The sequence below is a fragment of the Protopterus annectens genome, chromosome 5.part0 (genome assembly GCF_019279795.1).
Source record: "Protopterus annectens isolate FY-2018-M chromosome 5.part0, PAN1.0, whole genome shotgun sequence".
Classification (NCBI taxonomy): domain Eukaryota; kingdom Metazoa; phylum Chordata; order Ceratodontiformes; family Protopteridae; genus Protopterus; species Protopterus annectens.
Window position 1 is genome coordinate 33,558,623 of NC_056735.1, and position 27,469 is coordinate 33,586,091.

A 27,469-nucleotide genomic window follows, 5' to 3' on the forward strand; every position below is an offset into this window, starting at 1 on the left:
ATCCCTTTGAAATCTAGTTGGTCTGTTTGAGGGATCATTTTCTGTTTTAACTGAGTATAAGTACTGCTGGTATTTAATCATGTGGAATTGGCAGTTTAATGCCCTCATGGCCAAAGTGGCAGATGTATACACTTTTTTCCCCCATCTTTCTAATGCCCTGGAATCTCTTTCCGCTGGTAGTGGATTCTTAGCAGTAGAGGCCTTAACCCCTTTGGGACCCTGGGAAATGGTTTCTGGGTCTGCAGCAGGGCTTTTATATAAAAACTTGTGAGAGTCAGGGACTCAATAGTATCTGTCTGGTTTAGGTGGAGCTGGAGGTAAGGAATCTGGATTTAGACTGGATTCAGTGTAGAGATCATCCAGAATGTCTAAAACAGGAGGAATGGCTAGGGGTCTATGCTGAGGTAAAAGAAGAAACTCACGGAGTCTTTTCTTGGAGTCAGAGTAATCTTGTCCTTCCCAGTGGAAATGCTCTCTCATGGTGTGCAGGGTTTCCCCAAAAGAGAAGTCTTCAGGGGGGAAACAGAGGGAATAGACTCCTCAGCATCTGAGTCTTCATAGAGAGGGAAAGGGTAATCCTGTTCCTCAGATTCTGCTGAGGAAATGGATTCCTGGGCAGAAGGAGGTAAATCTTCCTCCAGTCTAGGCCTTTTGTCAGGAGGGGGCTGGGAACCTCTGATAAGGGTAATCAGGTCCTCCACCATTTTGAGCATCTGTTTTTTAGGCATAGGGGCCTGAGTGGGAGTCTGTGGAACCGGTTTCTTAACCTTCGGAAGCTTAGCGTACGACTTAACGGAGAGAGTTGTCGGTTTAAAGACGCCTTCTGAAACCGAAGGCCTGTCCATAGTCTCCGGATCGCCGCCAGGGCTGGCGTCCGCGAGTTGAGGAGGAACCGGCTCCAGTGGCCCAGTAGATTCTGACTGAGAGGTAGTCATATTTTCTAAATCTGTGGTAGTCAGGGGCTGCGTAGGTGCCTCACGGAAAACCGAAGATCCGGCGGCAGGCCTAACCGAGACCTCGGTATCTGGTCTGGGTCTAGGCTGCCGGTCTTTGTCCTTGCGTTTTTTAAACATAGCGGTTGTCGGAGGTTCTGACGACATGATGTAGTTGAATTTTCTGCCAAAATAATGTCGGGCGGTATCAGCCCGACGCTTAATAGTGCATTTATTGAACCTAGCGCAAAACAGACAACCAGAAACGTCGTGGTCTGGGCCTAGGCAAGGAATACAATAAGAATGAAAATCCTTATGAGGTATTTGCTACCCACAAGAAATACAATTATTTACTTTGTCTGACATCGGTCTGATGCAAGAAAAGTTTCCCCAATGGGGTACTTAGCTTTACAGAAGACTTTGGCTGAAATTCTGTTAGAAAATCTCAGGAGCTGGCCGACCGGCACTTGCGAACTGCTTGTGCTTCGGGCACCGCGCGGCAAGAAAGACTGAAGAAAATGGCGTCGGCTGCCTCTTTTATACCCCTGCTGCACTGACATCAGGGAAGAAGCGACGACAACCGACGCCGGACCAAGGCTTTGGAATTCAGGCCGACTGCAGGACCGCCTGATGGCAGGATAACCCAAGTGTGATGACTGCAGCAGCATAGCACAATGAACATCCCCCATTTCAAACAAGTCGATCTCATCAAAATACAGCACAACAAAAATTATGTCAGCAACCACAATGCAATTCAGATTGTGTCTTAGCAAGTGTATTACTAGGAGCATCTGAAGAAACTTAACTCAATCATGAAAAAAAAAAAAATTAAAAGAAGAAAACAAGGTGACAATATTACAAAGCATAAGCATCTCTTACCTGGAATCCACTGGTGGTTAGGGCTAAGTCCCACTGGATATACATAAGGGACATCATTTGAAAAGTCATGACCAGGAACCCTTGGCCTATACAAAGATTGTGTAGAGGCATCATTTTGATATGGGCATGACAAAAGTGTCCTTGGTTGGTCAAGGTTTGACATATTTAAATCATAAGGCAGATGAGCTGACAGAACATTTGGCACTGATTCATCATACATCTGTCCCCAGGTATTACTAAATTCATTTGGCAAAGATGATGGCTGACGACTGACATAAGAGCCACAAATGAAAGCTCTGTGTTCACGGAGTGGGTTCACTGAGCTTGTGATGTGTGTAGAAGGCCAGCTGCTGAAAGTATCCATGCAGCAAGGTTTACTTCCTGAAGCAAACGATGGAGGTAAAGACATAGGACGTTGTTCACAGCACGTTTTTACTGGAAACATGCTTTCTTTTGAAACAAAACTTTCCATCGTTGAACTTAAAGCAGCACCACTGCTTGATGTTTCATCATTCTCCTCAGGGGCGTTCCGTGAGTCTTTCATAAAGTTACCCAGAGCCTTCATAAATCTGTTCAAAATGAAAACAGACAGATTTACTTTGATTATGAACATTTTTATAACTTTCAGCACAAGAGCTGTAAAAGGGTTAATTATGTTAAATTCCCTAGGACAACCAGCAAGCAGAAACAGAATTTACATTCTAGTGTTGAGAGATATTTAGCCTACTTCTGTTACGACTGTAGAATCAACAGACCATTAAAAGAAAAGAGCTTGATGAACTACTGCAGAAAGTAGAGTTATGCTAAGAACTTAATGTACCAGTAGATATCCTACTGATCACTGTTGCAGTATTCCAAATTTTTTTTTTCACCACTGACAACCAGCCAAGGTACCAAAGCCTAAAATCTTCCATTGAGCATATATCAAATGTAGGACCTCAGACGGAGAGCATAATACATAAGCAGACAATCCACAGACTACCTCTGAGCCAGCGACCTAAAGACATCTGGGAAGACAGTGGGCAGCTAACAGGGGAAATGCAGGGAAAAAAGGGAAGTCCCCCTTCAGTCCCACAGGCTGCCAAACAGGGCAGGAAAAGAAAAAGGGATTAAAAAAAAAAGGAAAGGAAGGGAATGGTGGTGGGAAGGAATACTGTAACAGTATGTTTGCCTGAGAGACCCACCAAAGGATCTCTCTCTTCAGATATTGGATAAAGGGGATCTGTGAGTCCAGACGTGAGTGCTGAGACCATACATTTTTAAGGTACCACTGAATCTTCCTCATATGCAGCTTGGCTAGTGGCAGCATTGGAATGGCTCCTGCCAATTACCCTTTCTGGGCAGACGGGAGAGTTAAGAGGGACTAAAATAGGCTGGGAGGCTCTACAACTTCTCTAGAAACAAGAAAGCCTGCATGCTTTTGGTGTCTAGCCTGAAACCTAGGAAAACAAGGTAATCAGTAGGCTCTTGGGAATATTTTTTTGTGAAACTGACAATGAACCCAAGTCAAAGAAGAATCAGGGTGAACTTGAAATGCAGTAATTGAGTCTGACGTGATTATGCTTGAGTTAGAAAATCATCTAGTTAAGGAAATACTCATATTCCCTGTGTCCTGCAAGAGTCTATTACTGAAGCGAGGTACTTTGAGAAAACTTCGAGAACAGTAGAAAGCCCAAGGGACAAAGCAGAAAGCAAAGTATAATGAGCCAACAGAGAATCTCAGAAATTTCCAGCAGGATAGGTATATAGGAATATGAAGGTACATACCCCTCAGGTTCACAGACACTAAGAAAGCCTGGGGAAGGATGAAAGAAAGAATGGGCTGAAGATACAGCATTTTTGAAAGTGAGGGTCTTGAGGAAGGTGTTGAGCAGGGAAAAGATACAGGAAGGGTTTCCAATACCCTTCTTTCCTGGATACCAGGAACAGCCTGGGACACAACCCTCTTCTTACAAATTGAGGGAAAACCAGTTCTATTGTACCTTGGGAGATTAAGTTCTGGAGGATGGGTGGAAAAAGGTTTAACTGGCTGTGGGAAGGGGTGGGATGCCTCTGAAAGAAAGGAGTTATTTCCAGGACATTTTGTAGTTTTGCTGAATAATGGAAAGTACCCACTTCTCTTTGTGACCATTTTCCAGTTTGTTACAGATGAACTGAGTCTTTTGGCAAGAGGAGTGCAAGACCGAGAGAGTGGAAGATGAAAGGAGGACAGTCATAATGACTTATCTGTGAAGGGAGGCCTCCCACATCTGCAGGTTTGTCCTGGAATCTTTTCCTAGGTACTTACTTGTGTTTCAGAGACGTCCTAGGTTAGGGTCTCTGCGGACTAAGAAGGTGGCCTTGGAAGGGTAATTTCTCTCATCTCTGAGCACAGAAGTGAGTAGAGTTTCCCTGCAGTCATTTTTAGTTTTTCCTTGCACTTACGAGTTTTGAACAAGCTAGCTACCTGTGGACCAAATAAAAGATGCCTACCTAGGGGAGAATCTATGACTTTTGCCTTGAAATCTTCAGGGAGAAGCTAAAAGTGTAACCATGCATGTCTCCTAATGACTAAGCCAGTAGCAGCTGCTATGCTGCATCACAGCTGCATTTAACGCTATACCAAACCAACTGAGCTGGTTCAGCCACCAAAGACATGGCCTGTTGTTTTGCACCTGATGTCTCTGTGGCAGCAAAGTCCTTATTCAGGCTGCCAAGAATAGACAAAGATATCTGGTTATTAGGGTCTGACAATTAATGGCTCTGAAGGCCATGGTAGAAGAAGCATAAATCTTTTATCCCTACCTGTCCATGGCCCTACTGTCCTAATCCGAGGGAAGGGCATTAGCAGAAGGCAGGAGCTTGGATGGCTTGTCAGAAGTTAGAGAAACATCTGGAGGATCAGCTACTGCTTTCTTGATTAGACACTTAAGGTCATTTTGAAGTTTAGAGAATTTATCAGGCCTCTTGCGGAATGGTGGATGAAGACCTCTTTCCAAAAGATTTAGTTCATCTATAACAAAATGGAAAATGATCAGAGAGAGAAGTCGGCACTCTCCACTATTCAGCAAAGCTACAAAATGTCCTGGAAGGAACTCCCCTCTCAAAGAGGCATCCCACCCCTTCTCACAACCAGTTACACCTTTTTTCCTCCCATCCTCCAGGACTTATGCTCCCAAGGTACAACAAAGTACAGTTGTGTACACTTACCATAAATGTAGATGTTCAAGTGTATTCACTGTTGCAGTCATGACATTTAGGTTATTCCTGCTAGGGTATCCTTCAGTCGTCCCGAATACCAGAGGCTTAGTATTTCTGCGTTGGTTGCCATCGATCCAGGACTGACATTAGGCCATCAATGGTATAAAATAAGGCAGCCGATGCCATTACATCAGTTTTTCTTGCCCTGTCAGGAGCCCCCAAGAGAGAGCTAGGTTATGGTGGAAGAACACCACCAGTAGAAAGCATATACCAAAAGTCCCTTGTAAGGAGACATTGAGAGAGAGACAAGGGGGATGGAGGGAGAGAAACCAGGACTGCAACAGTGAATACACTAACATCTACATTTATGGTAAGTGTACACAACTGTACTATGTTCTTCGTGTTTCACTGTTGCAGTCATCACATTTGGGTTGATTCCCAAAGCTGAAGAAAAAGGTTGGAGGCAGTCAATAAGACTGGGGGCTGGCTAGGATGCCATGCAAGACTGCAGTGGCAAAGCCTGCCCTGGATTTGGAGAAGAGAGGCAGGTGGTAATGCTTGGTGAAGGTATGAACAGATGTCCATGTTGCAGCCTCCAGGATGTCCCTGGTGGGGACTCCTCTGTGGAAAGCAGCAGAGGTAGAGGCTGCTCTGGCAGAATGTGTCCTGAGCCTCTTGGGGGTAGGTTTCCTGTGTTGCTAGTACCAGAAATTGATGCACTGTGCTATCCATTTGGAAATGGTTTGTTTGGATATGGCCTTGCCCTCTGCTCCTGCAGCAAAGCTGACCATCACAGTCTTTCTAAATGATTCTGTCCTGTCTAGGTAGAGTCTGAGCTGTCTGTGCACATCTAGAGAGTGCAGAATCCTTTCCCCCTTGTTTTGTGAGTTAGGGAAAAAGGTGGGCAAATGAATGGATTGGTTGAGAGCCACACTGGACACCACGTTTGGCATGAAGGATGGGTTAATCTTGAGGAAGACCCTGTCAGCATGGAAAATGATGAAGGGCTCTACAGCCATTAGTGCTTGTAGCTTGGATATTCTTCTTGCTGAAATGATGGCCAGAAGCAAGGCCGTCTTCCAAGAGAGAAACTAACTCTGCTAAGGCTGCTGGTTCAAAGGGGAGCAGGGTGAGCTTTTCCAACACAAAGTTTAGGTCCCAAGCTGGGGTAGGTGCTCTTCTGGGTGGCCTCAGGTTGTTAGCCCCTCTTAGGAACTGTTTGATGACAGGGTTTGAGAAAAGAGGTGGCTCTGTGCTGAAATGAGCAGAGATAGCAGAGGCGTGTATTTTAATAGAAGAAAAGGATAGACCCCTGTGTAGTAGGTCAGCAAGGTAATCCAGGATGAGAGGTGGGGAGGGCTGTGCCGTCCCCACTCCCTTAGTCTGGATCCAGGTGCAAAACCTTTTCCACTTGTCAGCATAAGACTTTCTAGTGCTAGGGCGTCTGGCCTCACGTATAACATCTAGAACTTGTTTGCTGAGATTGGCAGCTTGTGCAGTGGTCAGGGAATAAGCTAGGCTGCCAGACTGAGGGTCTGCAATTAGGGATGCATGAATTCTCCATCCCTCTATGTCAGGAGTGTTGAGATCCGAGGGAGATGCCATCCATGATGGCAGAGGTGACAGGCTATGCAGCAGTGGGTATCAGTGCTGGCGTGGACAGTCTAGGGCAATCAGGATTGTCCTCGGTTTTTCCTCCATTATTTTAAGCAGTACCCTTCTAATGAGTGGAAGAGGGGGAAATGCATAGACTGAGAAGTTGACCCAATGGAAGGATAGAGCATCCACTTTCCAGGCCTTGCATTGAGGCTCCCTGGTGCAGAACTTGCTGAGCTGATGGTTGGAGTGGGAAGCAAAGAGGTTGACCTTCGAAGTGCCCCATTTCTGAGTTACAAGGGTGAAGGTTCTTTGGTCTAGCTGCCACTTGTTTGGATCCAGAAGATTTCGGCTTAAGCTGTCTGCCAAAGAGTTGAGAGAGCCTGGCAGGAATTGTGCTAACAAGTGTAGTTGCATGGCTGAGGCCGTGTGCCAAAGAGTCATGGCAAGCCTGCACAAAGGGTACGAGTGAGTCCCTCCCTGCTTGTTGATATACCACATCATAGTGGTGTTGTCTGTTTTGATCAGTAGAGCTCCCGGGGAGAGTAGGGGTCTGAAAGCTGTCAGTGCATGCTGGACAGCTAACATCTCTTTTTGGTTGATGTGCAGATGTATTTGGTGTGGGCTCCATTGGCCCTGTATGCACCTGCCGTCCAGGTGTGCACCCCAGACATAGTGAGATGCGTCTGTGGTGAGGGTCTGGGCCGCATGGGGTTGTGAGAAGGGTAGTCCCTTGTTGTGGTTGCATGCTGCTGCCCACCAAAGAAAAATCTTTCCTTAAACAAGGTATCATTGCTATAAGAGCTTCCAGGTCTTGAGAGTGTTGACACCAAAGGCTTTTTAGGTACCACTGTAGTTTCCTCATATGCAGTCTGGCATATGGAATGAGTAGAATGCAAGAATCCATGAACCCCAGAGCTTGCAGGATTTTCCTTGCGGCTAATTGGGGTCTGGTGGCTAGTTGAGAGAAACAGGCTGTCAGGTAGGTTTGTTTTTCTGGTGTAAGGAATGTCATCTGTAATGCTGTTGTCCAGGCTTGCTCCCAGGAATATAACTGTTTGGGTGGGTACTAGTTTGGATTTCTTTTCGTGGATAGTGTACCCCAGGGAGGTCGGTAGGTCCTTTACAAAGGCCAGGTGCTTGAGCAGCTTTTCCTGACTGTCTGCCTGAATCAGGCAGTCATCTAAGCAAGGGTAAATTTGAATATTTCTTTGCCTGCAAAAAGTAATGGCAGGAAACGGACATTTTGTGAAAACTCTAAGAGCAGTGAATAAGCCAAAGGGAAGCACAGAGAACTGAAAGTGCAGAGATCCTGCCCTGAAACACAGATATTTCCTGCAGGATTCCCTGATTGGAATGTGTAGGTAGGCCTCTTTTAGGTCTAGGGTGGCAAACTAAGCATCCTTGGAGAGCATAGGTAGTAGTTCCTGGAGGGTGAGCATTGTGAATTTTGGTATCACCAGAAAGGTGTTTAGAATGGATAGATTGATGATGGGGCGCCAGGTGCCCTCTTTTCTGGGTACCAGGAAGAGTCTGGAGTAGAAACCTTGGCCTATCTGATCTGCAGGAACATGCTTTATTGCCCTCATAGAGAGCAGGGAAAGGACTTTCTTTTTGGCCTTTGCCCACTGGTTTGGGGGAAGATCTGGGAACCCTTTTGGGGTTGGAAGAGTATGGAAATAAAATATGTATCCCTGGGACATTATGTTGAGGACCCAGTGGTCGTTGGTAATGGTGGCCCAGGTGCTTGCGTGGAAGGAAAGTTTTCCTCCTAGGGGCAAGAGCAGGTGGGCAGAGGGAGGGGGTGGAAGTGGAAAGTCATTGTGAGTTCTTGCCATGAGGGGGTGGCTTAGCACTCCCTGGTTTTGAAGAGGAGGAACTCCATTGCTTAGATCTCTGCATTCCCTGGGGCTGCTGTCTGGGGGGCCTGCGTCCCTGGGGGCTGGGATGAGCTGACCTGGAGGGGGCAGGAAAGGGCCAGTGCTTGGAGGGGCAATGCCTACTGAACCTGGGTGGCTGGACCTGCAGGAAGTCCTTAACTGTCTGCACAGATTTACCTTTTTCTTCCATCTTTTTTAAGACCTTCTCTGGGTTGGGGCCAAATAAGTTGTCTTTGTGTAAGGGTGTGTCCAATAATTTTGATTTGACATGGTCTGGCAAGGGCTGCTCCTTAAGCCAAGCATGCCTTCTAAGGACAGAACCAGTGACTGCTGCCCTGCAAGATGCTTCTAGGGCATCAAAACCACATTGTAAGGTGTGCTTAGTTGCTTGACTTGCAGAATGCATTAACTCTTGTAACTCTTATTTTCTGCACAAGCAGGAAAAGATGATATTTTTTTGTTGGAGGAGTTCCATGGTATGTTGCTGAAATTTTAGCATATGGAACTGACAATTTAGTGCTCTAATAGCAAGAGTAGCAGAGGTGTATACTTTTTTTTACTCCATCTATCTAATGCTCAGGAATCCCTATCCGAGGGGGTGGGATTCTTAGAAGAAGTTGCTTTAATGCCTTTAGGCCCTTGAGAAATAACCTCGCGGTCAGCAGTAGGATTTTTGAAAAGAAATTTGTGAGAGTCAGGGACTCTATAGTACCGGTCAGGTTTCCTGGGAGCAGGAGGGAGGGTGTCAGGAGTCAAACTGGATTCCATAAAAACATCATCCACAACATCCAGGACAGGAAGAATGACCAGAGGTCTGTGCTGTGGAAGATCTAAGAATTCCTGGAGTCTCTTTTTAGACTGAGGATAGTCTTGACATTCCCATTGGAAATGCTCCCTTAAAGTACACAGGGTTTCCCCAAAGGAAAAGTCCTCGGGTGGAGAGGCTGAAGGAATGGATTCCTCTGCATCAGAATCCTCATAAGCAGAGATGAGTTGCATGTCTTCATATTCAGATGCATCAGAGTCATCGGACTCCTGTTCAGATAAAAATACTGGGGACAAATCTCTTTTTCTTTTGGAAGGAGTAGCCTGGCTTCCCCTGATCAGCATTATAAGGTCTTCTGCCATTTTAAGCATTTGAGACTGAGGCAAGGAAGCAGGTGCCCGAGACTGGGTCATCAGTTTCTTGGGTGTGGTTCGTACCCTGGGCCTTAGAAACTCTGTAGTTTTCAAAAGAACAGTAGATGCAAAAGAAGTCATCGGTCTATGTCAAGAATCGGTAGTGCGAAGTACTTCCTCGGAAGCCAGTGCCTGCTCAGCGGCTCCGGACCCATCCAAGGTAGAGACATCAGCAGGATCCTTAGTCGATGAAGAGTCTCATGGCATACCGGACTCCGAAAGGGTCTCGGTAGCAGCCTGCGAATCCACAGAAGCAGGCATCAGGGGTTGCAAAAGCGCCTCACTGAGGACCGGAGAACTGACAACTAGCTTAATGGAAGCATCATCGGTAGTTTTGGATCTGTGCAGTCTGTCTTTGTCTTTATCCTTACAGGGTTTTTTTTGGAAGATCTGCTGTCGATAGGCTTACTGAAGCCATATCTGAATTCGAGGACTGAGAGTGAAAATATCTAGCTACAATAAGGACCAGACGACATATAGTTCTGGCGTTGAACAAAGCACAAAAGCAACTGTGGGGTACATCATGGTCTGGGCCTAAGCAAGTAACGCAGTAAGAATGAAAGTCTCGGTGTGGTATTTGCTTTCTACAGGTGAGGCAATTGTTAACTTTTACTGACATTGGTTAGAGCAAGAAAAAAGGATCCCGAACGGGGTACTTAGCTTTAGAAGATTTCAACTTCAATTCGGAAAACGAAAACTCAGGTAGCAGCCGGCTGGCACTCATGCGAACTGCTTCTGCTTCGGGTTCCTCTGCAAGAAAGACTGATGCAATTGCATCAGCTGCCTTATTTTATACCACCGATGACCTAATGTCAGTCCTGGAGCAATGGCAAATGACGCAGAAATACAAAGCCTCTGGTATTCGGGCCGACTGAGGGCTACCCTGGCAGTGGATAACCCAAATGTGATGACTGCAACAGTGAAACACGAAGAACATCGGATTCCCCCTCATTTTGTAGAAAAAGGGTTCTATTCCAGGCTGTTCCTGGTACCCAGAAAAGAAGAGTTGTGTGAAAGCAATAAGGAAGGCCTCCTAAAAGATTACAGTTTATTTTTTTTGAACCTCAGAAACTTGTTTAGAAACCCACTCAAAATATTTCATCATACTTACAATAAGGTGCAAAACAAAAAAAAGATATTCAAAGCCATTAAGGCTCTCAAGCCGCTTTCCTTTTCTGCTCCTTCCCCCACTCCTCAGAAGTTTACTAAGGAGTCTTCATCTGGGGAAAGGGCTACAGATTCTGATAATCATTTCCTAGCATGGAGGAGCAGAAAAGGAAGGAGGCTTGAGAGCCATAATGACCTTGAACAGGCCCTGAGAAAAGTTCATCCACTCCTTCTCCCTATATGTCGAGGAGAGAGAACATGCTTGGTTTTTTGCCTTTTTTTTTTTAGGGGCGACATTCACTTGGATTAAATCCAAAGGCTCCAACCTGACATACCTCAGTAACAGAGTCTAGTATCTCTTCCCTTACTATGATCAGAGAGATGCCTTCCAGGCCTTCTGAGATCACGATATGTGGTCCCCCCCTTCTCTGTCCTGTCTGTAGAAGCAGTCACCTCAGACATGCTGTTTTCATAAACTCCACAGGCCTCTAGTGGGGTTGCGGTAGTGGAAGTCTGAGGAAGTGTCAGATGTGTAATGGGTTCTGCAACCTCAGAAGGCACATCCGACTAACTGCAAACTGAAGTTTCGGGCTAGACCTCGAGTTTTTTCTTCAAAACAAACAGTATGTCAGATGTGGAGGGATCCCCAACCGTGGCCTGAGCTAATCGCATAAGTCGTTGAGTCTCTAAGTAAGTATTCAAAGATGGCAAATGTGTGTAAAGTCTTGGGAATGAAGGACTAAGGGAACAATTTTTTTTACTGTGCTCTGTGCCTAAACAGAAAAGGTACTGGGAGTGGAAGTCTTTGTAGGATATTTGCCTATTGTACTTGCATTTTCTCCTCCTAGCAGACATCTAACAAAATCACAAATCAACAGAGTACAAAAGAAAAGGAAGGTTCACCAATGGGGCATTTATATGAACCAGTGAAGGCTTACAATACAAACAACCACGCAAAGATCAGACCAACGGGTGCAAGACCAGCATTCAGGATGGTGGTGAGACAGTCTGAGGATTTACATACATATGTCTACTTGTATACTCTTGCAGTCATGGGCTGAGATTGTACATCAGACATAAGATTCAATGGAAGGTTTTAGGTTTTGTTACACCGGCTGGATGTCAGTGGTGAAAACCCAACTGTTTGGGATATTGCAACAGTCAGGATGTCATCTTGTCTACATACATATACACTTTCAAGCATTGTAACTCTACTGTATATATGTCTAAACTCTGTCATTCCACATTTGTTGTTTATGCTGCAGTATGTACTCACTGTTCGTGTTTTTACATAGGAAAAACTACAAGGAAACTCTCTGATAGAGTTAAAGAACATTTAAGAGCCATAAGAATTAATAATATGTACAATTCTCTTGCTAAACATGTTAATATCTGCTTTAACTTTGAAAAGTTTACTTTTTTTGTTCTGGAACAAGTGGACATCTTTTTTGGAAACTGTGAATTGTTTTTGGAAGTGACGGAACTTAAATGGCAATTACTTCTAAATGCCAAAATATTTTCTGGGTTGAATGAAAACACCATCATCAAATGTGCCTTACGGTGGTTTGACTGAATACCAGTGACTTTGAGAAAAGCATATTTATGTTTCTAATGCAAATACATTAACCTCTGTTTATGTGAGATACTGTATACAATACTGTACTCATACACTGGTGGACTTTAAATTGTGCATCGCTGTTTGGTTACTGTATTAACACATGATTATCAAGAGTTACACTGGATTCCATAGACATCATCCACAACAGAAATGGAGGTATTGCTAAAAGTTCTGTGCTGTGGCAAATCTAAAAATTCTCTGAGTCTCTTTTTGGACTGAGGATAGTTTTGGCATTCCCAGTGGAAATGCTCTTAAAGTATGTAGGGTTTCACCAAAAGAAAAATCCTCTGGAGGGGAAGCAGAGGAAATGGATTCCTCTGCATCTGAATCCTCATAAGCAGATAAAGGTGCGTCTTCATATTCAGAAACCTCAGAGTCGGACTCTTGGTCTGTTAAAGCTGCTGGGGACAGATCTCTTTCTCTTAGCAGGAGTAGGCTGGCTTCCCCTAATCAGCATAATCAGGTCTTCTGCCATTTTAAGCATTTGATGTTGTGGCAAAGAAGCAGGTGGTTGAGGTTTGGGTAGTCGGTTTTTTAGGCGCAGCTCGAACTCTTGGCCTTAGAAACTTGGTAGTTTTAGACAGAACTGAAGACGGGAAAGAAATCGGTTTGTGTTGAATATCGGTAGTGCAAAGAACTTCCTTGGAAGCCGGTGCCTGCACAGCGGCTATGGACCCATCTAAGGTAGAGGCATCCGCAAGTTCCGTAGTCAAAGAAGAGTCTCGTGGCATACTGGGCTCCGAACGGGTCTCTATAGCGGCCTGCGAATCCATTGAAGCGGGCATCAGGGACTGCAAAAGTGCCTGAGTACCGGTGAAGTGGCGACTAGCTTAACAGAAGCGATGTCGGCAGTTTTGGACCTGTGTGTTCTGTCTCTATCTTTATCCTTACATTTTTTCGGAAGATCAGTAGTCGGATGGCTTAGCGAAACCATTACGGAATACAGAGATCTGAAGCAAAAGTATTTAGCAACAATAAGGGCCCAACGACGAACAGTTCGGGCGTTGAACAAAGCACAAAACTGACAGTGAGTTACGTTGTGGTCTGGACTTAAACAGGTGATGCAGTAAGAATGGAAATCTTGGTGTGGCATTTGCTTTCCACAGGCGAGACAATTGTTAACTTTTTCTGACATCGGTTAGAGCAAGAAAAAAGGATCCCCAACGGGGTACTTAGCTTTAGAAGACTTCAATTTGATTCAATTCAGAAATGAAAACTCAGGTAGCGGCCAACCAGCACTCCTGCGAACTGCTTCTGCTTCAGGCCCCTGATGACCTGACGTCAGTCCTGAAGCGACAGCAACCGACACAGAAATACTAAATTTTTGGTATTCGGGCTGACTGAGGGCTACCTGCAGGCAGATAACCCAAGTGTGATGACTGCAACAGTGAAAGACGAAGAACACAGGCAAGGAGAACAGGCTAGAACAGAGGAGACAGGAAGGAAGGAGTGAATACGGTAACAGTAAAGAGAAGGACATGCACTATTATGGCATGATTTGACACAACTGTATTATGTCCTTCCATATCACTGTTTTAGTATTCTTAACATAAGAGAGAGTACAAAAGCTCAAGAGGAAATCTAGGAGGAGGATGGCACAGAGGAACTCTCAAAAGAAACATGCAGGATAGCCCTAGCAAAGTCAGCTCTATCCCTGGAAATAATATCCAACTTGTATTGCTTACTGAAGGTATGGAAATAAAACCAAGTAGCAGCCTCAAGGATGGAACTGGTATCCAGCCCTTTGAAATAGGCACCAGTGGAAGCAACAGCCCTGGTAGAATGAGTCTTTACCGATGAGGAAAGACATTTACCATGAAAACAATGTATGCATGTCTTTCGGCTTTTCCCGGTTAGGGGTCGCCACAGAAGAACTCCGGTCTGCTCATGATTGGCAGTGGATTTTACGGTGCCAAGTTGCCAGCCCGACGCCTAACCTTCAATGAAGGCACGCCCATTCATGCTCGCACCTACCTGCATGCCTTTAACGTCACTCGACCGTGAAAACAATAAAAAAAAAGAAATGGCCTTAGAAATCCAGGATGAGATGGTTTGCTTAGAAACAATCAAATCCAAAGACCTGGGATGAAAGGAAACAAAAATTTGCTCAGATTTGCAAATATCCTTAGTTTTATCTAAATAATACCTGAGCTATCTATGCAAATCCAAGGCATGAAAGCACCTTCTCACTGGCTGACTCCAGAGAAGGTAAAAAGTAGGGCAAATGAATATAAGAGACAACTCACTGACCACCTTGGGCATAAAGGAAGGATTGATTAGTACGAAGGCACACTCTGCCTTTGTGAAAAACTAAAAAAGGAGGTAGAGCCTTGACAGCCTGAAGCTCAGCCACTCTTTTAGTTGAACTGAATAGCCCTTAAACGACAGGGAGGCAGCAGTACAGACCTTTTTTTACCCAGCCTCTCTGTGGCCCTACTGTCCTTATCTGAAGGACGCAACCTGGCAGAGGGCAACAGCTCTGTTTGTCAGAGGAGACAGACACCACTGAAAGATCAGCAGAAGGGCATTTATACAGAGATTTATAATCATCAGGCACTTTGTAAAATCGGTCAGGTTTCTTAGGAGTAGGGAGCTGAGAAACAGGGGCTAAGGAAGCTACTGAAAAGATATCCAGAAGGTGAGTCAGAATAGGAGCAACAGCAGGCTTTGGAGACTCTCTGGGGGAGCTCATACCACCTATTCTGCACATCAGTAACCTGAGAACTATCCCACTTAAAGAATTCCATCATACAGGAAATAGTGCCCCCAAAGGAGAATTCCTCTAAAGATGAATCTGGACTAACACAATCCTCTTCCTCTGAACCATAGTAGATGGGGGAAGGGATCTTTGAGTAGAAGGCTAACAACTCTTCCCCTGAATCCAGATCATCAGATGAATCCTGCTCCACAGGTCTTTTAACAGGAGTGAAAGACCAGTGAGGGGCAAACACAGAAACCCCTTGAGGAGGCTTTAAAGCCATTAAAGCATTAAGCAACCAGAGTCAAATACTGCCATTCTTGTTGCGGATCCTTAACTGCAGGAGAAATATGCATAGTTTTTGGCTTCTTTTTCTGTGGGAAGTCTGCATGAAAAACCATGGGAGGGCTGAACCCTTTTCAACACTCAATAAGCGTAGGAGGGATCTCCTCCCTCTCTAAGATCTGCAGAATCCCTCTCAGTCTCTCTGATATAACCAGCAGAGGTTCCCCCTCAAATGTCTAGAGCAGATGTTTGGAAAGCCTCAGGGGACATGTGAGAAGTAAGATCTATGCCAGTCTCAGATGGGGTCACAGCAGAGGAATTCAAGGCATTGACTGGTTGGTCCTTTGGACTTTCACCAACCTCAAGAGAGACGTCCAGGGGAGGATGGACAGCAGCTGAATCAGACATGAGTTTTTTAACCTTTTTCTTGACCGACGACTGAACCTCAGGATGGGAAGATTCCACCACAGCACTCTCAGACAACAGGTTAAGACATTGGTTTTCAAGGAAAACAGACAAGGGGGAGAGGCAACTACAGAGGGTTTGGGGACAAACACTTGGCAGATAGAACACTATCTGGTTGTGGGAAGCACCCAGATAGAAGAAATACTGGTCATGACAATCTCTATGGGAAATCTGCCTCCCACACTGACATCTTCCCTTTCTGGATGACACGAAACAAACACCAAAATAAATTAAAAAGATAAGGAAGAACCCCAATGGAGCACTTATCTGAAAACGGTTTGGTAGCTAGCACAGATGTAAGGTGCTCAGACTGAATATTCAATGATGGTGTTTGAAATGGTGGCAAAAAAGTTGTTCTGAAGTGAGTGCATCCATATATCGCCTTTATGCCCTACACCTTGTGTGGGGAGCATACATACAAAGTAAGGCACCTACAGATTCTAAAAGCTTTGGTATACTGGATGGACATTGGACTATCCTTCGCAGGAGATCCCTTACGTTAGGAATACTGCAACAGTGATATGGAAGAACATCTGTGCAAACACTTCAAAGTAAAGATACTAAACCTTCTGGACTGGGCTGCATACTTGGGAGCCATGCATAAGTCTTCCCAAAGATTTATAACCTCCTCTGACTGATTCTTTTAGTTATCATGTAATATTTTATATGCCCTACCGATTATCCCTTTAACAGCTACTTCTGTTCCACTCTACCAGAGCAGGTATTTCACTTAAAATCCCCCTATCCCTTTCTCTTTGCCTGTACTCTAAGATCAAGTCCTGGTAGGGAAGACGGCCTCTAGCCTGCAATCCAAATGTCTTCTTGGCCTCATCTCACTCTATTAGCTTTCCTGTTTGACTTGCTCCCAACATCCTGATTTTTGCAAGTTTCTAAAACACATTTTCATAAAAGAATTCATTGCAGTCTTGTGAAAGCTCATGTCTGCTGAAGAGAGGTTTATAGGAGGTTACTAGGCTAGCTGTCCTATAGCCCTTACAAGCCTATCCATGTTAATTCCAAGTTGCCTCAACTGTCTTTGGTTAGATGGATGTAATTCTCTGAGCAAGCCTATGATCACCACTGATCACCCTCGGGATGAATTTGTGGTCTCCATCCAATTGTCTAGGTTGCGCTTGAATAGGGTCAGTGAGGAGCTCTGCTTCATGTGAATTTAAAATTTATTGCAGAGAAGTGGCATTCTCTGGGAGATGTATCTGCATCTCCAGCATGTTTTGTTTATGCCACAGGTTAGGTTAAGATCCCTAAAGTAAGAGACTCTTGTACCATTTGACTTGTGGATGTGAAGCATTTCCTTCAGGGCAGTGTCAGAGACTGCTCTGTAGGCCAGGCACAAGTTACCTCTTAGCAGCCTATATGATGCAGAGTGAAGTGACAGGGCTTTCAGTCTATCCACGTAAGTCATGATTTGGAGGCCCTGCATTTTCTTGGTAAGAAAACTCTGTGGTCTCCCCAGCGGCTGCAGGTGTCTGGTGAATACACGCAGAAGGGAGCACTGTACTCTATTAACGGTCTGACAAGGGTCAAGTACAGTAGAGTTATAACATCCTTAGACCTAGATGCGATGCCCTTACTTATGAGATGCGCAACATACAAAGCTTTCCCTACCATTGTGGAAACTTGGTAGTCGAAGTTCAGATTGCTATCAACCTGTGTTCCCAGATCTCGCACCACTAGATTTGAACTTGGGGGGGGGATGTTGTCAATACTGTAATTAGCAGGGAATTCCACTTTGCCAAGGGATAATAATGCACTTTTTTGAATAGTTGTAGGCCGTGGCCTTGGCACTAATTATTTGTCTGTGTTAGACCCTCCTGTAATAGGTCAACGTCATTAGGGGACTCAGAGATTGCACCCAATTTGCAATCATCTGCGAACTTGGTAAGCCAAAGGCAGTCTACTTTAGCCTGGACATCCAAGACAGATTCCAAAAGTAAAGGGTTCAGCACAGATCCTTGTCCTATGTATGCCATTAGTAACAGGACTACTGGCAGAAGAGGAGTCACCAACTTTGACAGTATGCGTTCTGTCAATCAGTCAACTGGCTACCCATCTAGTGACATGAGGGCCAATCCTCAACTGAGAGAGTTTCTCAATAATACCAGAGTGGGACATTGTGTCAAAAGCCTTGGCTGAGTCAAGATAGGTGGTATATGCATGGTCTTACTTTCATCCTGGGCCTTGGTGACTTTTTCAAAGAAGTCTACTAGATTTCATAAGCATGATCTACCCTTTATGAAGCTAAACTGATTTGGGTCTAGAGTTTGAAGGTCGCCTATGTCCTTGTTGATAAGGTCTCTGCCTTTTTCTAATTTCTCCAAATCTTTTGGGTTTCTAATACCACAACGGGAATGGACTCCATTCCTAAGTTAAAGTATGATTAAAGAACATGCAATTAGTATTGTTTCAATATTTGATGTCAGCCAAAAGTGTTCTTCGCAGCACCCACGATGTGCCTAGTAATGACTCCTTCTGCAATTCATACGGCATTACATGGATTGGTAACATACGTAAATATAATTGTGAATTCTTTTTTATAAGACCCGTTGCTCCTACTACTATTGGAACTGTATGGGTATCTTTCTTCCACACTGCTCTTGTTTCTGTCTGCAGATCCTGGTATTTTATGACTTTGTGTCTCTCTGTAAGCAAGACACTATAGTCACTGTGTGTGGCGATTTCAATGATCAATGATACTTTTGTCTTCTTTTCTTGGACCACTATATCCATTTTTCTAGCATCTATATTTTGAACTGTTGGTAATGGGTGATCCCATGTGATATAAACAATCATTTTTCTATGATACTTTGTGGCTCATGGTTCCAGTGTTTTTCAGCCACTTCGATACCATAATGTTTGCACAATCCCCAGTGCAACAGTCTCGCCACATTATAATGCCTTTCAGTACACAGTCCTTCTGCCATTAACTGTGTCGCAACCAGCAACAAGTTGTTTGACTGTTTCCAATTCGGTTTTACAAAACCTACATTTGTCTGTTTCTCCCACATTTTCAATGGACTTTGTAAACCAGTGTATACGTAGCCCACTATCTTGGGCTGACAATATTAACCTTTCATTTCTTGGTTTGAATTTGCCTCTCCTTAACCTTTCCTGTGTTCGTTCTTGATCAACATGAGGCTCTTCCAGAAGTTTTCTATACTTGCAACTATATTTACGTTTTTCCACATTTCTTGCCTTCTCATCTGGTCCTTCACCTTATATTCTTTGTGTTTTTTGGCACATTCAGTTGCTCCCTGGTTTTTATCTACTTCTTGTTTGATTTCCATTCCTGCTCGACGTCGATATGCTTCTGCTAAATTAAGCAGAGATGTCATCTTAGATTTATTCTCCTCATGTTTCAAAACTTTCACTACATTTGGATCTTGTGAGGTCAATAGATGTGTGGAGTCCCATGATTGCAGATCTACACATGTAATCAATTTCAAGGAGGCCCATTCCTCCTTTGGAATGGGGAATATATAATCTTGGTATACACTGATTTTTATAAATCTTTTGGTGAGCATGAAGCATCCTTCTTGTTTTAATATCTAATCTATCCAACAGTCCATAATCACTCTTTCCATGGCCTTGCAGATGAGGCTGGTTACACTTATGGGTCCACAGTACCCAGGGTCGGTTGATGGCCACCTTTTGTGCAAGGAGATTACTGTTGCTATTCTCCTCTCTGCTGGAACAATGCTAGTTCTCAGGCTATGGTTACACAGCATGCTAGGTCCTCTTTCAGATTGTTTACTAAGCAATCTGGGATGTTATCTGGTCCCACTGAGGCCATGTTTCTAGCCATGGAGAGCGCAGATATAATCTGAACTCTAGATATACCAGGCAGAGGACTGCTGTCAGGTATGCTATGGGATATGGCTGGTGGGGATACGGGGATGAAGTTTGCACCAAATCTGTCAGCTAGAAGGATGGAAATTTCCTCTGGTATAGTATGAGTGGTACAATCTAATACCAGCTCGGCACACAGCTGGGCATTCCCTTTTAGAATTCAGACATAAAGAATGCCTTATGATTATCCTTAGCTAGGGACGCTATTTTAGCCTCTTAATTAGCTTCAGAGGACTTTACAAGACATCTGATTTGCTTGTTCAAGCTGTGGAGTGAGTTCTTGCTCTGCTGAGTCAGTTCCCTGTTGCTCTTAGACATCACTGTCTTCCTCTTGTTATATAACCTATTTGTACTTTATGTCCACCTTGATGGCTTGTGTTTTCTGGAGGTCCTGGTTTTGATCTGGTCAGGTACAGCTGAGTCTATACAGTTGCTCAAGTGCTTATACAGGGCATTTGTGTACACCTCTGCATAAGGTTTGTTGTTATCTGTGATTGCGGTGGGTATAAAACTTTTTATACCGTCGCGTAGTAGGCTGTAGTTTGCTATGGAACACTTTTTTAGTTATTTTAGCTCCTGTTGGGGTGTCAAGTCCAACAGTTACTTTGAACGTGACTGATTTATGGTCCAACCTCATCAAGGAAGGCATCACAAGGGAGGAGGTGCAGTGACCCCCTCATGTTGGTCAGCACTACTGTCAAGGGCAATTTGAGCACCTTATGGGGGTGTAGACTATCTATACCAGAACATTTCTGTTGACAAAATCCAGGAACCTCTGGGATGTATGTCACCCAGTTGACGGAAGGATAACTGAAATCTCCTATGACTAAGGTGATGAACTGTATGGCGAGTGACTCCAGTAAGTCCAGGTAGGCAGTGTTTTTTCTTAGTTTATGGTGGGAGACCTACAGCTAGCAATGATGTGGTAGGGTATTTTGCCTATAGTTAATTGGACATGGAGCAGTTCAAGAGAGATGTTTGAAAAGTTACAATACGTATTTGGCTTTAATGAAGATGGATACATCTCCAACTTTGGTTCTTTCATGCTCATTTTGAAGTCTGAATGTCGGGACAGCATTGTAACCGTGCATGTCCAGTGTGATCTCCCACAGCCTTGAACCATGTCTCAGTGACTGCACAGACGTCAGCATCTTCCAAGGTAAGGAGTGCTTCTAGGGAGTGCAGTTTCATGTTTAGACTCCTAGCATTAAGCAACAGAATTTGAAGTTGTGTACTTACCATAACTTGGCATCTGTGTTGTTCAATTTCATTCTTCCTCACTTCTGGTTCTCTGGATCCGATCTCAGATCTGACTCAGCCGCTTCTCAAGACTTGTGATCTGGGCCTTGAGGTCCTCCCTCTCTCATAATGCCTCACTTGTCCTCTAACCCCTCAGATCAAGTTTGCTGCCCTATTTACATAAATCTACAATAGTTATTAACAGGAACAATATATATCACCATAATCTGCAGCTCAAACCACGTACCTATGGGACCCTACATCCTCTAGCTCGCTCCCAACTTTTAAGGTTGGGGGATGGACAGGTGGGATGTGAGGAAGAATGAAGTTGAACAACACAGATGCCAAGTTATGCTAAGTACATAACTTGTAAATCTGACCTTGTCCATTTCATTCTTCCCTACTCTTGGGAGACCCCAGCTATGTAAATCCTGGGTGGCCCTCATGGAAGGACATGCCTGAGCAATGCGGAGGCAAAGGATGCTCTGTTCCTAGATACAACATCCAATTTGTAAGAAGAAACAATTGTATGAGATTTGGACCAAGCTCTTGTGCACAGCCCTCTTCAGGTCACCCTTCAGATTTTACATTGGATTTAGGTCTGGGATCTGGCTGGGCCATTCCAAAACTTTAATTTTCTTCTGGTGAAGCCATTCTTTTGTTGATTTGGATGTACGCTTGGGGTCACTGTCGTGCTGAAAGGTGAAATTCCTCTTCATCTTCAGCTTTCTAGCAGACACCTGAAGGTTTTAGGCCAAAAGTGACCGGTATTTGAACCTGTTCATAATTCCCTCCACCTTGAATTAAGCCCCAGTTCCAACTGAAGAAAAGCAATCCCAAAGCATAATACTGCCACCACCATGCTTCACAGTGGGGATGGCGTTCTTTTGGTGATGCGAAGTGTTGTTTTTGCCTCAAACGTACCTCTTGGAATTGTGGCCAAAACGTTCAGCCTTGGTCTCATCAGACCATAACACATTTTCTCACATGCTTTTGGGAAACTTGATGTATAGTTTTGCAAATTTTAGAAAGCTCTGGATGTTTTTCTGTGTAAGAAAAAGGCTTCTGTCTTGCAACCCTACCACATAGACCAGACATATGGAGAATACGGGAGATTGTTGTCACATGTAGTACACAACCAGTCCTTGCCAGAAATTCCTGCAGCTCCTTCAGTGTTGCTGTAGGTCTCTTGGCAGCCTCCGTGACCAGTTTTCATCTGGTCTTTTTCATCAGTTTTGGAGGGATGACCAGTTCTTTGCAACATCACTGTTGTCCCACATTTTCTCCACTTTTTGATGACTGTCTTCTTGTGTTCTATGGTATATCCAATGCTGTAGAAATGTTTTGTATCCTTCTGACTGATACCTTTCAACAATGAGATCCCTTTGATGCTTTGTAAGCTCTCTGCGAACCATGGCTTTTGCTGTAGCAGGCAACTGAGTAAATGTCAGGAAAATCCTACTAGGACAGCTAAACTTTATTTGGGGTTAATCAGAGTCTCTTTAATTGATGCCAGGTATTTATCCAAGAAGACTGAATGCTGTAGTTAAATCAAAAGGTGCTTCAACAAAGGATTAGTTTAAAGGTGTGCACACTCATGGCAACCATATGTTTTTTTTATTTTTAAAAATGTTTCCCCTAAAAGATATGCTTTTCAATTGAATTGTGCAGGTAATAGGTCACATTAAAGGTGGGAAAAGTTATGAAATGATTTACTGTGGTCTCATTTTTTTATATCACAAAAACCTGGCATTTTAACAGGGGTGTATACATATTTTACATCCACTGTATGTAATCAGTTTAAGACTGTATATCATACAGAAATGACAGTTTACCAAGCACATCAGATTAAAGCCAGTTTAGCAACCTGAATTAAAAACAGTACTGTATGCCATAACACAGTATGGTGAAGATCAATTTAATGCATTTACAGTTGTACTATTTATCCAAGAAAATTGTAGACAGTAATGATAAATTCTTGCAGCATTCAGTAGTACTGAAAAGTTAAATGATATCAGCTAAAGAAATGGTTATGGTAAGAGAGTGGGTGGAGTTTCACTCAGAACAGTATGTTAAATTCTAGGGATCACGAGATGAAATGTAAAAAGTTCAACAGTTAAAATTAATTGTATATAGGTGCAGAAATGCGCAGTGTTACATTACTTCAGTTTCATTTGAGGTTATCAGTTTGCTTACAGACTTGCAAGAGTTTATTAGCAGCAAATGTTTATTTCATGCAGAAAAAAATGTAAATAAAGTCAGTGCAATAAGCAATGCTATCAGTTTATAATTGTTAAAGATGTAAATGTTATTTTAAGGACCTGAGATTAAATACAATCAAGAACTTTAGCCACCCAACCTTGCGCAAGAAATTAAAAGCAGAGGTTTAAAAGGCCTAACCATAGAAGGAACAATTTGACATTAAACCAGGCTTTCCTTTACCTCATCAGTAACTGGGACAATGCAGAGTAAAATTTGGCAAGAGCTGTGGTGTAGAAGTTGACTGTATGTGTTTCAGTTATTTCCAATGTTTGTTTAAAGTTAAAATGTATGAGTTAAAGCAAGTATGTATGTTTTCAGACAGTTATTTAACAGTACTAGTTTTCAGTTTATCAGTTAAATCAAGTATGTACGTTTCAGACAGTTATATACCAGTACTAGTTTCAGTTTATGTTTTTATCTATGTTCAAGCAATACTGACAAAAAGATATTAATAGTTTAGTCTCCAAAATATAACAATAACAGATGTCAGTTTATCTGTGTTCATGTAACACTGTCAAAATGTTCTATTTTTTTCAGACAATTGTACAACTGTACTAGTATACAGTCTATCTATGCTCAGACAATACTGACAGAAAAAAAAATTATTAATAGTTTGGTTTTCAGAATATACCATGTGCCAGTTTTCAGTTATGCTTTTATCTGTGTTCAGTTAACAATGGCAAAATATATTCTTTTTACTATTAGTTTAGTTAGTTTCCAGAATATATACAGCTATTTTAAATCTTCCGTATAAATATGTATCACACTAATGTAAATTTCAGTCATGATTCAGAATATAACATTCATACTCAGGTATATATTCTGTATAGCACATTTCAGTCAAATTTCAGAATATTAAAATAATATTCAGTTACTTGACATTATTCATTTGTTTTAAGGGTAGCGTAACAGAATTACATTATTCAGTCATTAGTTAAGACTAAAGTGACACACTTATTTCTAACAGGCTTATTACATCATACATTTCTACTATATCATCCTTCACACCATTTAGTCATTAATTAAGGGTAAAGTGACAGAATTATTTATTACAGGCTTATTAAGATAAGTTATCTAAATACTAGGTAGTAATTGTTATTCAGTATACTCAAGGGGCAACACGGCAGGCTTAATTTACTAAATAATCTACAGATTACAGTACACTTTACATAATTACTGTACATTAGTCAGAAAGTTAAAAAGACACTAACAGAAAATGCAAAGGTACAGACCTGAAATACAGAAAGCATAAGTTTTAGTAAACTATTAAGACATGTTATCTAAAGAATCATTAGTAACAGTTATTCAAAGCACTCAAGGCATAACAGGGCAGGCTTAAATTGTTAATTACTTTACAGATTATAGTGCATGTTTACAAATTACAGTGTATTTTACATAATTATTGTACATTAGTCAGAAATTTAAAAGGACATTAACAGAAAATGCAAAAGTATAGATCTGAAATACAGAAAGTATAGGTTTTAGTAAACTACTATAGCTCAAATATTCATAGAATATTTCAGACACAAATTTAGGAGGCAGACATCTATTACTGCACATATGTTAAAAAGTTAAGTAGCGTTATTTGCAAATCTAAATGAATGTATAGACAGAAATTAATACAATACATGGTAATTATGCTTCAAGACCAATTATAAAGCTATCCCTTTATTGAGGATTTCAATTAGTCTTCAGAAAATATCCATCATGCTTGACAGGCTATACAATAGAAACAAACAGTACAATGTTTAAAGATTTAAATCTGTAAACAATAGGAAAGGGTTTTATTTGGTATAAGAAAGAGGCATCATGGTACTAACTAAGGCAGCAGTTCATAAGGTAAAAAACATAGAATTTTACCATTACAGCATACAGAGAAGAAAAAAAAAATAGGCAGGTTTAACATTTCACACTCTAAGTTAAGAATGTGTATGGCAGTTTTTAAAAGTCACAGAATTAAAATATACTCATTTTCAGGATAATGTACAGGTCTTAAACACATCACTCATACATCAGAATTCAGATAGACTCTAAAAACTATAAATCTAGGTAACATGGAAATTAAATCATACAGTTAACAGACTTCAATCCTAGTGGTCAAAATTAAAACTGCAAGTTTATTCACCAGACAAAGAAAAACAATTGCCTAGTTATAATTTAATCATCAAGTTCAGAGACTTCAATCTGAACAGGTCATAAAGGCTCAAGTGACACCTAGTGGTCAAAATTAAAATTGCAGGTTTATTTACCAAATTAAAAATATATAGTTTCAGATTACGAGTCAGGAAGCATAAAGCTGTATACAGTAGTTAGCAATACAGATGTAAGGTAACTTCAAAAGTAGGTTCCTGTAGACTTTTGTCAGGGACCTTCGGGGCAACTGTTAGATTAGGGACCACCATTTTAAAGTAGTTATTAGGCATTATGCAGACTAAAAGCTAAGGAATGATGCTAAGAAGTCTATAATATTAGACAAAAAAAGACTATTACTGTAACCTGCAACATAAACATCAAAATTGACCACAAAAATTTTGGTCCAGCTTAAACAATCTTCTCCATCCAGGTAATACTACTTCCCCTACCCCTGCGTCTATCCTCCAGAAACCTCAAGAACATATTGCCAACACCTTCTTTACGGAATCTATACAATCCCTTGCCAACCAACTAAGCCCCAATTACCTAGACCTATTAACTTCATATCCAATACCCACCCAGCCTTTAACTTTCAACCTGCACCAACAACACGTATCCAATCCTTAAATCAAGAAACTGAAACCCACCACCCTATCAGTAGACCTACTCCCGGCTGAATATCTTCAAAAAGCTGCAGATGCAATAGCATATCCCATTTCAATATTAATTAACAGAACCATCTCTGAAGCATATATCTCCCCCATCTGGAAAACTTCCCATGTAATTCCTCTCCACAAAGGGGGCAACTCCACAGATCTATCACATTACCGGCCCATCCCCATCCTGTCCCCTCTGGATAGAATAATGGAAAAAATGTACCCACAAACAACTCCATTACCTCAATTTGCACAATCTTCTAACTCCCTCTCAGCATGGATTTAGACCCCACCATAGTGCCACCTCTGCCCTTCTATCCTTCTCTCAGACAATAAATCAAATCCGAAATAATAATACGCTCTCCTCTGCTGTCTTTCTTGTCCTATCTAAGGCATTTGATATGGTAATCCACCAACTACTCATTCGAACACTAAAATCTCTTGCAATAGACAGCCTGGCAATACACTGGTTTCAGTCCTAAGTGGCAGACAACAAGCTGTGCTATGGAACGATAGCCTTTCCTCCCTACTGCTTGGAGTTCCTCAAGGGTCTATACTAGGACCTCTCCATTTTTCCATCTTCATTAATGATCTTCATACTGTCGTCCCCAAAGCAACCTGCATTCAATATGCAGATGACACTACCCTAATCTGTTCTGCCACCTCCCCATTAGACCTGCAGACTTAACCAAAAATACTTTCAACATAGTAGAAAACTGGCTCACTGACAGGTGTCTTCTATTGAATCCAAATAAAAAAACTGCTACTCTTCACCCCCACCCGGAAAGCTATACTACCATCATTTACCATAACATCTAATAATGGCACAATAATTTCCCCAGAAAGTAATACGAAACTATTAGGTGTAATTGTTGACAATAACCTTAAGTTTGACGCTCACATCGACAAAAACATTAAGTCAACAAGAAGCAAGGATTTCTATATAGGATTAAGGCATTTCTAACCCCAACTGCTAGGACAGCGATTGCCCGAACGCATTTACTTTCAACCCTTTTTTATGCCTCCCCAATCTATACAAACCTGAGTAAATCTGATTTCAATAAACTGAATAGCTGCTACAATAACAGCCAGATTTGCCACAGGCTCTGCATATAGAACCCACCACTGCATTAACCTATGATCTCAAGGCTGGCTAGAGTTTCCCTCTCAAATCCAGTATAACCAATTAATGACAGCCCACAAAGTCTTCTATCAGCCCGAAAGCACACCCATACTCAAAAATATAATTACCTTATACAGTAACCCCAAAACCCTCCCCTCTTCTGAAAAATGCTGGCACAAACTGTTAACTCTAAAAACTCAGCAGGTGAGTCATTATTTTGCAACTCTCTTGGTACAATCTGGACACGGCTCCTTGCAGAACTTACAGCAATCTAGTCTATAAACCAATTTAAAACATCTCTCAAAAAGTCCCTAAAAAGTCACTGGCTATGCCCCTGTACCAACCCTGACTAACCAGCTCACCACTCTTT

General features: G+C 42.5%; 1 protein-coding gene across 2 annotated transcripts in view; it reads right to left on the reverse strand.

Annotated features, from left to right (window-relative positions):
- LOC122802461 (E3 ubiquitin ligase TRAF3IP2-like) overlaps positions 1-27,469 on the reverse strand; it is a 1,503,042-nt gene that overhangs the window by 720,036 nt on the left and 755,537 nt on the right. For both annotated transcript variants that reach the window (XM_044072084.1, XM_044072083.1), the window contains exon 3: positions 1,812-2,380. In XM_044072084.1, the coding sequence (XP_043928019.1) occupies positions 1,812-2,380 (569 nt within the window). The remainder of the gene's footprint in view (positions 1-1,811; positions 2,381-27,469) is intronic.